The sequence below is a fragment of the Schistocerca nitens genome, chromosome 7 (assembly GCF_023898315.1).
Source record: "Schistocerca nitens isolate TAMUIC-IGC-003100 chromosome 7, iqSchNite1.1, whole genome shotgun sequence".
NCBI classification, from domain to species: domain Eukaryota; kingdom Metazoa; phylum Arthropoda; class Insecta; order Orthoptera; family Acrididae; genus Schistocerca; species Schistocerca nitens.
Genome location: NC_064620.1, coordinates 285,439,759 through 285,452,563, shown reverse-complemented (window position 1 = coordinate 285,452,563; position 12,805 = coordinate 285,439,759). Strand labels below are relative to the sequence as shown.

At 38.3% G+C, this 12,805-nt stretch overlaps 1 protein-coding gene across 2 annotated transcripts in view; it reads right to left on the bottom strand.

Moving 5' to 3' along the window:
* The window catches only part of LOC126195001 (rab3 GTPase-activating protein non-catalytic subunit), a 190,180-nt gene that overhangs the window by 132,041 nt on the left and 45,334 nt on the right, over positions 1-12,805 (bottom strand). For both annotated transcript variants that reach the window (XM_049933421.1, XM_049933422.1), the window contains exon 9: positions 7,054-7,237. In XM_049933421.1, the coding sequence (XP_049789378.1) occupies positions 7,054-7,237 (184 nt within the window). The remainder of the gene's footprint in view (positions 1-7,053; positions 7,238-12,805) is intronic.

Here is a 12,805-nt window from a genome sequence, read left to right as displayed (position 1 = left end):
ACCTTCGGTGACATTAAAAGCAAGGGTGATAACATTAAGAGTGCAACGGGAATTCCAGTGTTAAATGCAGAGGAGAGAGCGGGTAGGGGGAAAGAATACATTGAAAGCCTCTATGAGGAGGAAGATTTGTCTGATGTGATAGTAGAAGAAACAGGAGTCGATTTAGAAGAGAAAGAGGATCCAGTATTAGAATCAGAATTTAAAAGAGCTTTGGAGGACTTAAGATCAAATAAGGCAGAAGGGATCAATAACATTCCATCAGGATTTTTAAAATCATTGGGGAAAGTAGCGACAAAAGGAATATTCACGTTGGTGTGTAGAATGTATGAGTCTGGCGACATACCGTCTGACTTTTAGAAAAGCATCATCCACACAATTCTGAAGATGGCAAAAACTTACAAGCGCGAGAATTATCGCACAATCAGCTTAACGGCTCATGCATCCAAGTTGCTTCCACGAATAATATACAGAAGAATGGGAAAGAAAATTAAGGGTGCGTTAGATGACAATCAGTTTGGCTTTAGGGAAGGTAAAGGCACAAGAATGGCAATTCTGACATTGTGGTTAATTATGGAAGCAGGACTAAAGAAAAATCAAGACACATTCATAGGATTTATTGACCTGGAAAAAGCATTCGACAATGTAAAATGGTGCAAGATGTTCGAAATTCTGAAAAAAGCAGGGGTAAGCTATAGGGAGAGATGGCTCAAATACAATATGTACAACAGCCAAGAGGAGAAAATAAGTGTGGACAATGAAGAACGAAGTGCTCTTACTGAAAAGGGTATAAGACAAGGATGTAGCCTTTCGCCCTTCCTGTTCAATGTGTACATCAAGGAAGTGATGATGGAAATAAAAGAGAGGTTCAGGAGTGGAATTAAAATTCAAGGAGAAAGGATATCAATGACACGATTCACTGATGACCTTGCTATCCTGAGTGAAAGTGAAGAACAACTACATGATCTGCTGAATGGAATGAACAGTCTACTGAGTACATAGTATGGACTGAGAGTAAACTGAAGAAAGACAAAGGTAATGAGAAGTAGTAGAAATGAGAACAGCGAGAAACTTAGCATCAGGATTGATGGTAATGAAGTAGACAAAGTTAAGGAATTCTGCTACCTGGCAGTAAAATAACCAACGATGGATGGAGGAACGAGGACATTCAAAAGCAGACTAGCAATGCCAAAAAGGGCATTCCTGGCCAAGTCTACTATTATCAAATATCAGCCTTAATTTGAGAAAGAAATTTCTGAGAATGTACGTCTGGAATACAGCATTGTATGGTAGTGAAACATAGACTGAAAAACGGAACAGAAGAGAATCGAAGCATTTATGATTAGGTTCTACAGATGAATGTTGAAAATTAGGTGGACTGGTAAGGTAAGGAACAAGAAGGTTCTGCGCAAAATCGGAAAGGAAAGGAATATGTGGAAAGCACAGATAAGGAGAAGGGACACGATGATAGGACATCTGTTAAGACATGAGGGAATGACTTCCATGGTACTAGAGGAAGCTGCAGAGGGCAAAAACTGTAGAGGAAGACACAGATTGGAATACATCCAGCAAATAATTGAGGACATAGGTTGCAAGTGCTACTCTGAGATGAAGAGTTTAGCACAGAAGAGGAATTCATGACGGGCCGCATCGAACCAGTCAGAAGACTGGAGAGGGAGGAGAGAGAGAGAGAGAGAGAGAGAGAGAGAGAGAGAGAGAGAGAGAGAGTGAGAGTAAGAGAGAGAGAGAGAGAGAGAGAGAGAGAGAGAGAGAGAGAGAGAGGGTGGGGGTGGGGGGAAGAAAGAAAGAGGAGAGAGGACATGGTGCCGCTAAGTACAAAACTACAAAACGTGACATTTCTTATGACAAATGCATCCAATGAAAGGAGTTTTACAATAAAATTTAAATTGATAAACGTGTATTTCATTACCATATTATTTGAATGTTAAACATAAAAATAGAAGATGTTGATGAAAATTACTTATTTTTCTTTTCAATAAATCATCAAAGTTTGGTATCACTTTCTGAGCACTGCTAATGCAAGTGTGGTGTGTGTACTGTAAGACCTTCGGTACACACACCATCAGATTATTTGACTTGTCGCTCTAACGAAGTAGGCGAGTGTCAGCAATATGTCTCGTGGTCTTATTGTGGCATGTTTATCTTCTGCCGTTAGGTCAGACGATAGAAATGCCACTTGCACGCTTAAAGTAGCAGACTGACGGTGACCAATTTTAAACAGAACTTGATTGATTTTCACACACATTTATTAAAATAAAAAAAAGGATAGACATTACGGAACTTAATTCTGGATGCTGTTTACAATTGAAAATCTGAAGTTCCTTTGGTCTTGGTAAGTTCATCTTATTCTCACATATCTCTGATACTTGACAAAGTGTCTTTACATTTATCTTCATGGCAATGTACAGGAATATGATAATCTTATTAGGCACAGACTGAAACTTGACTATAGACTGATGCAGACTAATGCAGACTGACTAACCGGAGGTCTGTACACTCGTTATAATACCTCGCGCATTAATGTATCACTGCACAAGTCTGAGCCGCGAGGAGAAAAGGTTCTACGTTAGCAGCAATCTCATTGGCTGCGTTACATATTAATACGCGGATCGGCGGAAGCAGAATTTGGTCTGTCTCTAAGACACGCCATCTCGTAGTGCGGAGACGGATGAGTGCTGCGCCTGCGCTGTTGTGCTTAGCGGGGCGCGCTCTAGTGGGACAGTTGTGTACGCGCTGACTACGTGGAACCATGTACACAACACCAAGACAAGCACTTAAGTCAAAGTCTGCCGGCCAGACTATGTGGGAGGATTTCACTCTCTTTATTGTTGGATAATGTTGCTTGCACAAGTATGTAGATTCAAACATCAACAAAACTTTAGCTGCAGGCTTGTAAAGTCATGGAAATATATGTCGACGAAAATTCTTATAGAAGTCTGTGAGGCTAATTTAGTTACGAAATTTATCATGCAGCTGCCTGTAACACTGTAGATCCATAAGTTCCAACTGAAAATGGAAGTGAAAAAGACATTGAATTGTTCTTTTAACTTTTCAAAATCCTGGTAATGAACCTCAGATTTGTGGAGAAGATAATGAGTATTTTGATATTGTTCGAAATTCTGCTTTGCTACCACTGTTAAAGATGACAACTTGGAGAAGCACACAGTGATCCCATTTCCTAGTTGTCTATTCCACAAAGAATGTTTCCGCTTAAAGCCCTGAATGCAGTCATCTCTGAAATTAACTTATTTTTACACTGTAATGCTAAATTCAGGGTCTATACAAGGGCGATGTACTTGAGGGCAATGTTATAGAAATGGAAGAGGATGTAGATGAAGATGAAATGGGAGATATGATACTGCGTGAAGAGTTTGACAGAGCACTCAAAGACCTAAGTCGAAACAAGGCCCCGGGAGTAGACAACATTTCATTAGAACTACTGACAGCCATGGGAGAGCCAGTCCTGACAAAACTCTACCATCTGGTGAGCAAAATGTATGAGACAGGCGAAATACCCTCAGACTTCAAGAAGAATATAATAATTCCAATCCCAAAGAAAGCAGGTGTTGACAGATGTGAAAAATTACCGAACTATCAGTTTAATAAGAAACAGCTGCAAAATACTAAAGCGAATTCTTTGCAGACGAATGGAAAAACTGGTAGAAGCTGACCTCGGGGAAGATCAGTTTGGATTCCGCAGAAATATGGGGAACACGTGAGGCAATACTGACCCTACGATTTATTTTAGAAGCTAGACTAAGAAAAGGCAAACCTACATTTCTAGCATTTGTAGACTTAGAGAAAGCTTTTGACAATGTTGCCTGAAATACTCTCTTTCATATTCTGAAGGTGGCAGGGGTAAAATACAGGGAGCGAAAGGCTATTTGCAATTTGTACAGAAACCAGATGGCAGTTATAAGAGTTGAGGGACATGAAAGGGAAGCAGTGGTTGGGAAGGGAGTGAGACAGGGTTGTAGCCTCTCCCCGATGTTATTCAATCTGTATATTGAGCAAGCAGTAAAAGAAACAAAAGAAAAATTCGGAGTAGGTATTAAAATCCATGGAGAAGAAATAAAAACTTTGAGGTTCGCCGATGACATTGTAATTCTGTCAGAGACAGCAAATGACTTGGAAGAGCAGTTGAACGGAATGGACAGGATATAAGATGAACATCAACAAAAGCAAAACGAGGATAATGGAATGTAGTCGAATTAAGTCGGGTGATGCTGAGGGAATTAGATTAGGAAATGAGACACTTAAAGTAGTAAAAGAGTTTTTCTATTTGGGGAGCAAAATAACTGATGATGGTCGAAGTAGAGAGCATATAAAATGTAGACTGGCAACGGCAAGGAAAGCATTTCTGAAGAAGAGAAATTTGTTAACATCGAGTATAGATTTAAGTGTCAGGAAGTTGTTTCTGAAAGTATTTGTATGGAGTTTAGCCATGTATGGAAGTGAAACATGGACGATAAATAGTTTGGACAAGAAGAGAATAGAAGCTTTCGAAATGTGGTGCTACAGAAGAATGCTGAAGATTAGATGGATAGATGACATAACTAATGAGGAGGTACTGAGTAGGATTGGGGAGAAGAGGAGTTTGTGGCACAACTTGACTAGAAGAAGAGATCAGTTGGTAGGACATGTTGTGAGGCATCAAGGGATCACAAATTTAGTATTGGAAGGTAGCGTGGAGGGTAAAAATCGTAGAGGGCGACCAAGAGATGAATACACTAAGCAGATTCAGAAGGATGTAGGCTGCACTAAATACTGGGAGATGAAGAAGCTTGCACAGGATAGAGTAGCATGGAGAGCTGCATTAAACCAGTCTCAGGCCTGAAGACCACAACAACAACAATGCTAAATACAAAGTATTCCTATGGTGCATAATATCACAGTGGAAGGCCAGATGTGCTACCCAACTTTCAATTCTGCACAAGGCCTGCGTGCGACTCACATCGGTAAATATATTGATTTCACTACAAAGTTCAAAAAAATCTGTCAAGGACTTTACCTCCACTTTCAGCCAGCATATTTCACTGTGGTATGGTACATCACCATAAATGCTTTAGAGACCTTCCAAAAAGACTTCAAAATGATAATGTTCTGGGAAATGAAATCTGTTGTACAAGTCACCACACTCATTATTTTCTTCATGTTCATATTCTTTACACATGAATATCTTGGTGGAGAACACAATGTATTGCAAAAATCTCATGTGGAATAGATAATGATTTCAGCACTTCTTGTAGAAGCACTATGAAACTGATATTTCAGCGAAACATTGTATGTACCACCTATAGCTACAGAAGCGAGATTCTTTCACTACAGAAACATACTATCAACATTCACTTGTGAACATTTGAGAATATCAGCCCTTGTTGTTGTGTCTTCCATTGGAATCGTGTCCAATTGTTGTTCTGTGACCATGGGCTACAATCTAGTCTCTGAATGTAAACTGCCAACTGAGCAGAATCAGAAATGTCTGTAGGCTCATCCAGCACCAAAGAAAATGCAATACCTTTTCTGCAAGAGCCATTACCAAATCTGAAGCATTATTAGCTATTTCTTGAATTATGAATCAAACAGTTGAACGAAAGAGACTAATTGCCTGAAACTTTTCAAGTATTTCAGGAGTAATATTTTCAGCTGTGAACACTAAAGAAGTCTTTATAAACTCTCCTTCAATGAAACTGTGCAATGTTTTGCCAATATGAAAAGTATTAAAGTAACTTACTCAAACTGCAAATTTGCCTGTTGAGCATTCCTCCTGAATACAAAAATATATTTTCATAGTGAAAATGTTTGGGAAAATTACTCAGATTCTCTTTCCAAAGTACCCACAATCCTTTGCATGGAAGACATTGTAATGCCATTGTAAACTGAATTTTTTCTTTGTATTCAGAGTTTCGAAGCACACTGAGCATCTCATGGCACCACTGTATACCATAAACATACAGGTAACCTGCACTGACATGTTGTAAACTGATGTTCATGTGTTTGACCTTCCCTTTGAGGTTCGTAACCCAGCCATCATGCTACTTTTCATTGATAAAAAAAAAAGTTCCCTCCACTTGAAGCACTGCACCATATAAATAAGCGATCATGTCTTCTCTGAAGACAGTGCACTGTTTGTGCTTCCCCTGCATTACATAATGACATTTGACAGCATCATTTCACCGCGAGTGCTCACACGCCAGATGGAAATCAAATGTAAGTTCCCTTTCTTCCTTAGCCACAACCTGAACATGCTCTTGAAACTTCTGAAAGATTCTATAACATTCTGGAACATGCTACAGCATTCTAGAAGAAACATTCTGACCAGTCTCTGGCAGTTCAAGTACTCGACTCACATCTGCTCTCTGACCTCCCGTAACAAGTCAGTTAGGGCACTGACCTATTTTGATACCCTTATCTTCAAATCCAACCCTTCCAATTTCAAATCTAAATTGTCTTCATGGATGGAGGATGGAGTGCTACTATACCTTGTAATCCTCACAGATCTGTGAGCATGGGTTGCAGATTCATAGTAGCAAGCATGAGCAAACCACACTTCCATTTATTATTATTATTATTATTATTATTATTATTAAGTGAAGAATCGAGAAATATAATACAGCTCCCCACATATCATTCCTGTAGGGTCTTCCAAGACAATGTTTGAGTAATTAAAGTTCTTAATTCAAGGAGAAGAAATTGTTGGTTTTTACTTGTTCATCATTATCATTTTTACCTTCCCCCCCCCCCCCCCCCCTTTCAGTTTCATGTCCCAAATTGAAGATCTTCAAAGCTCAAGTACTTACACAAAAAAGGCATGTGGGCCGAGTTCTTTTGGCTGTACTAGGCAGACTTTCTGCCATTCTCTAGAAGTCATTTTGGAAAAAATTAAAATGGCTGATTAGGATGAAAATTGTTTCAGCTCTAAGTAACATTGAACATTCACACTTCATCTCGTTAGCACTAGAAATGAAGTATAAGGTGTTATAAACTATTGAGCATTGTGACAAGAATATGTAGGAATATAAACAGTGAATTTACCGTCCATGTGCACTGACTTTGAATGTGGCAACCTTTGGACCTTGCTCCATTGCCCAAATTTCAATACTGCCCCTCTTGGGTGAAAAAATAACTAGGAAAAGAGCCAAACGAGGCTGTATGCCAGTGCTTCGCTGTCTTATCTCTTCTTGAACTTCAATCCAACTGCACTGGGCTTCACGATAACCTGTAAACAATGGTTATTTATAATAATTATACTTGCCACATTAATACCATAAGCACATATATTATTCACATAACTAATAACAGCAATAGATGACAGTATTACATTAACTACAATCAGAAGTAAAAATTACCACAAAAAGGAAATATGGGAAAATGTAAAGAAATAAATGCAAAAGAGAAGAAAGCAAAATGTGAACTGAAGTTCTCAAAGTTCTGGGAGAGAGACTATGAGAGACAGCAGGGATTTGGTGAAGGATTTGGTAAACAGGGGCTCACGGGATATGAATAATGAACTACCATCATTTTTGGTAATGTACTCCAATGTTTCAATGCATGTTATTCCATGCTCATGCACTTGTAATATACAATGTGGCATATCATTTGTCATAAGACGTAGACAAAATAGTTCAAAGTGGAACAATGGAGTGCCTTGTGTGTTACACATTGATGGATGTTTCATCCAAGGACCACCAAGTGTGGTTGTAAATGTGGATGAAACAACAGAGGAAAATAGTAATTCATATTCTTTTCTAAGGAAAATTTATTTAACTAACAAAATCGCGGTTGAGTAAATATTTCTAAAAAAGAGTGAACTGACAGCAGATTCCTACATAGTCACGATGCGATGCTGTGTGTTACACAAAACTTAAGAATGAAAGTAACTTTCACTTGATGTGTCACTTCTAGTGTTTTGATTAAATACAGCTAATATTTACACAAAGCTCTATTTATTGGCGGACACTGTAGCTGGGCATGTTCGGTCAGAGGGTCGACTGTCCTCTGTAATAAAGAAAACTGAGTAAAGGAATCAACCATCAACTTGAACGGAAGAATCCAGATGGCACGTGTGATGAAACAGGCACCAAGGCCACGACTGTCATGTTGTAGTGCATATTCTGCAACAAGATATTGTGTGTTGCCAGCCTATGGCCAATCATTGTAAATGATAACTTGGTCATAGTCATCCCAAGATGGCCGAACAGTATTTACATTACCAGGGTGTATATGTGGACAAGAAAAACAAAATTCCCGGTTTTTTACCAGATTTCCTGGCTAAAAAAAACACTTTTTCCTATGTGAAAATATGCTTCTTCAATGGTGAAAAGTTCACTTTTTCCATGATAAGTAACAGCATACTTTCCCTTGAAGCTGTAAAAATATCAATCTTTTGAATGGTAAAGATTTTATACATCAGCGTAGAACTTTCCGGCACTTCAGAGAACGAAAAAACACAACAAAGTTTTGGAAAGATCTTTTATGTCCAGCAACATTTACACTGCATATTTTTGTATTTGTATTACAAAAGTATACATTCGAATTCCACCAAACACAGCACATTAGTTTCTGAAGGATTGAAATCGAGACTGAAATGCACTTTTGTAAGCCAATCATAGCTCATGTCACATGATCTCACCAGCCAATGACAGCAGATATTCAGAGCATAGGACACTTGATGGAGTCAGCAAATAGCAACATGACTATTAAGTAGCATCAACACACAAACAGGAAAAGTTAATGGTTTAAATTAATGTATATAGTGTACCTACAAGAAAAGCTAAGCTTTCACATGTAATATTGGTCTTTATGCATGTGTTACACTATACGATAGATCACACGAAAGTGCCAGTAAGATTCTAAATAATAACATTAAAGACTGGTCTTCTGGGCTCCAAATTCTTCTCAGTGGCTAGTCCTCAATGTATCACATTTTAAATTAGAGTTGAATGCTCTGTGATTTAAGAAATTCATTGTAGGTGACATAGCCTGTTTGTTCATATATTATTATGAGATATGACATCATAAAAGAAATAGAACATTAGAGGATGCTGGAGCATCAAAATTTCGTAAACCATACTAAAATGCATAATTCAGCTTAAAGTGCACATTCATATGCCCAGATTGACAATGAGGTAGGCCCAACCTGATATAAAGCCTTTCAGTGCTGTTTTCAGGATGCAAATTTTCTTGGAGTACCAGTACTGTATTATGTTTGGTTCTTTATTATGGCATAATGCTGTATGTGACAGAACATGAAAATGTGGATTTCAAATTCAGTGAACTGTTGAAACTAGCAAATAATGTGGAATGAAACATTTCGTTTCTAATAAACTGACTGCCTCTGCGGAAAAGATTAATAAAAGCCACCTTTATTTAGCAAACTGATAAAAATAACTTCATTGTTCTGCAAGGCAATTAATGCTTGACTACCAAAACTGTGGGAATAAAACAAAATCAGAAAACTGAAACTAATAACATATTTTAGCCCTCCTTAATTCAATGAATGTATTTTAATTCACTTGACAGCTCTCAGCCACAGAAATCCGTTTTCTTTTAATTTGACATGAGAACTGTAAACTAGGAGGAAACAGCGAAAATCACTAAACGGGAAAATGGCTCACGCAGAAACTACCCCCATCCCCACTACAACCCAGACTGCTCTGCGCATGTGCAAATACTACAGCTTGTGTGTGCCAGAAAATTTTTTCCATGTAGCATCTAGCTGCTTGTTACTACTGCTGATACTGCTAACAGCTACACTTCAAGTAACCTGAAGCAGGAAAAGGTACTGCCAATACGAAACTCAACTGTGCATGGCAACTGCTCAAATGAACTTAATGTAAACAGTTGTGATGTCACGCTCATTAGCAGCAGTTTATTGTTATGAAGTTTTCCATAGTCTTTGTCCCGAAGCCTTTGACGCATTTTGCTGTTTATCAGTTCTTACCAATCAAAATTGCAAAAATTTAACTGAAGACTAAAACAATGAAAAATTCCTGGTTTTTACTGGTTAGCTCCTGGATGAAAAAGTCCCAAGTTTTTCCCATATTTCCCAGTTGTTCCAGAGTGTATACACTCTGATAACACTCGGTATAAGACAAATGTCGTTTCATAGGTGGCTCTCCCTTTGATACTACATGTTTTGCCAGTTACAGGGCTGGTATAGGTAGTGGTAGGAGAGTGCATAGGTCAAGTCTTGCAGTGCGAACAGTACAGGGACAGAAGCAGTATGGTAGGGAGATGGGTGCAGGAGGAGGATAGGGTCTGACAAGCATATTGCGGAGATTGGGAAGGTGACAAAAAGCTATTTTAGATGTAGTGGGCAAAATCTCAGACAGAATGGACCTCATTTCAGGGCATGATTTTAGTAAGTCTTTACCTTGTAGAAATGGCTGATTAATACATTCAAGACCAGGATAATACTGAGTGACTAGTGGTGTATTACCAAGTAATAGACCCCTTCCCACCTCTTATCACATACAACACACTTGTCTTTTCACTCTTTTTAACTTGTGCATGAAGTTTTAGCAGTCATCTCTGTCTTGCATATTACCCTATATTCCGCCTTTAAGCTCTCAAGTCTACAGATAGTGTCTGGTGCAGTTGCCAACAATCAGTTCTTCTCCTTATCCCATCTGGTAAGTCTGCCCTGACCCGGGGTTCTGAGTGACTTTTCCAAACGCTACCCCTTTTCCAAAACCTCACCAATCCTTTTCCTTCACTCTCTTTCTTCCCCTTCATCCCTTCAGCCAGAAGAAGGAGCCACTGGCTCCAAAATCTTGGATATATGTTACCTTTTTTGTGTGTGTTCTCCTGCCGCCACTTGGTAAGTAGGTTTTTTTTTGTTTTTTTTTTATCTATCCAATTATTTTATGTTCTTTGAAGTACATTACGCAGCACCCATACTGAGGGGAAGTACGGCATCTGTTAAGAAAGCATGCCTTTCAGGAAAGGTATGGGCAGTTAGATACTGTTTGAGAGAACTTGCAGTTAGCAGTTAGTTTTACACAAGTCCTTCACATGGGCCACACTGAAATACTAGTGTTTAAGATGAGATATTTAATTGTTAGGGACCAGAAAATGTGGAATCTATTGTTGGCAAAATTTGCATCTATTTTTTGCAAAATTTTCATCTATTTTTGTCGAAATTTGTATCTATTTTTTGTTTGTTTGTAAATGGTTTGACTCACAAATTTAAAAGGTTTTCACATCACATGAGTTATGTCAGACAAAGCCTTAGTTCTTTGAAGCTGATTATTAAGTAAGTGCTGCCTGGAAACTTTTCAACTGGATTGTTTGCTTTCGAAAAAACTTAAACAGCCTTTTCTTTTTGTCTGGCTTTATTTAAGCTTTCAACAAATGTTTGTTCTTTTGTAAAGCAGCAGCACTTTCCTGTTGGTGAATTGAATGCATCTCCAATTTAAGGTGTTTCTGGACATTATTTGTATTTTTTCACCCAATTCAATTACTACAAAATCTGGAGAATATTAATTTCAATCTTTTGTGGACATTCACATGCATGCAAATCAGGCTTGACAATGCTGCAGATAGAACTGGCAACACACTTAATACAGAACTAGAACCAAAAGCAGCTCTACTTGAATGTTACAGGAAGAATGTCATTGCTGTCAAAAAAGTGACATTATATAGTGGCACACCATGGCAAGCATAAACCAACTAGAATTTTGGCCGAAAGAGAGGATAGTGGCAATGATGGGGAAAAAAGCCGCACCTCCCTCTCGCAGGACAGCAGCCTACATCCATGTTCTGAGAGAGCAGAACTGACACCCTGACACAGGGATCATTGACCTCTTTTGGTGTTGTAAGGGTCATAATTGTAATCCGTGATTTACCAGTATTAATCACTTCACCAGTATCAAAATAGGAACAGAAAACAGTGAACAACTCACAATACAAAGCATTCAGGAATAGTACTGGGCAACTTCTTGTAGAGGTTAGCAGAGTCTGAGCCTGACGAAACAGCTGTTCAAATCATCTGCCACCTAATTTTTCACATTAAAAATGTCCACATTGTACCAACTTCTGGATTTCAGCTAACAAAAATATATGTTTCCTTCTTATAAAATGCTAGTTCCCATGTCTGAATACTACATTGCATCTATTTACAGACCATTCAACTGCCCATAGACTTGGTACTGCACCAGAGCATCAACCACAGTGATACATCGTCATGTTCGTGCACTTTTTATTTTTCAACCAGATTCTTACACACATTATCTTTCCAAATTGGGCTTTGCCAAATGATGTACAATAGCAACATTTTCAGCATGATATGCGGAGAATAAAGCTATTTCAACCCATCCCTCATAAAATAGTTCCCCTGGATACAATCTGCATGGCAGAAGAAAGAAATCAGGTGCATGGAGGGGTTAGCACTTAGAGAGTCCTGCAGAAATTATTTTAAATCTCTTGGTGTAATGACAGTGCCAAGCATGTACATATATAACTGTCTAATATATGCCAGAAAAAATCTGAAAAAAATTGAACATGAGACGAGATGTGCATGCACACAGTACAAGAAACAGTCACCTGCTGGACTTGCCTTCCACAAGATTTGCTGTAGTCCATAATAACTATAAGTACTTAAGCATAAAATTTTTCAATAAGTTACCATGCTCAGCTCGTACAGTACCACTAAATAAATATAAGAATACATTGCAAACCTGGCTAAAAAACAACGAATTCTATACAACTGAAGAATTCTTAGAAACTAATCATCAAAATATATGTTTTACCTAAGTTATGAAGAAAATGTTTTGATATTATATAA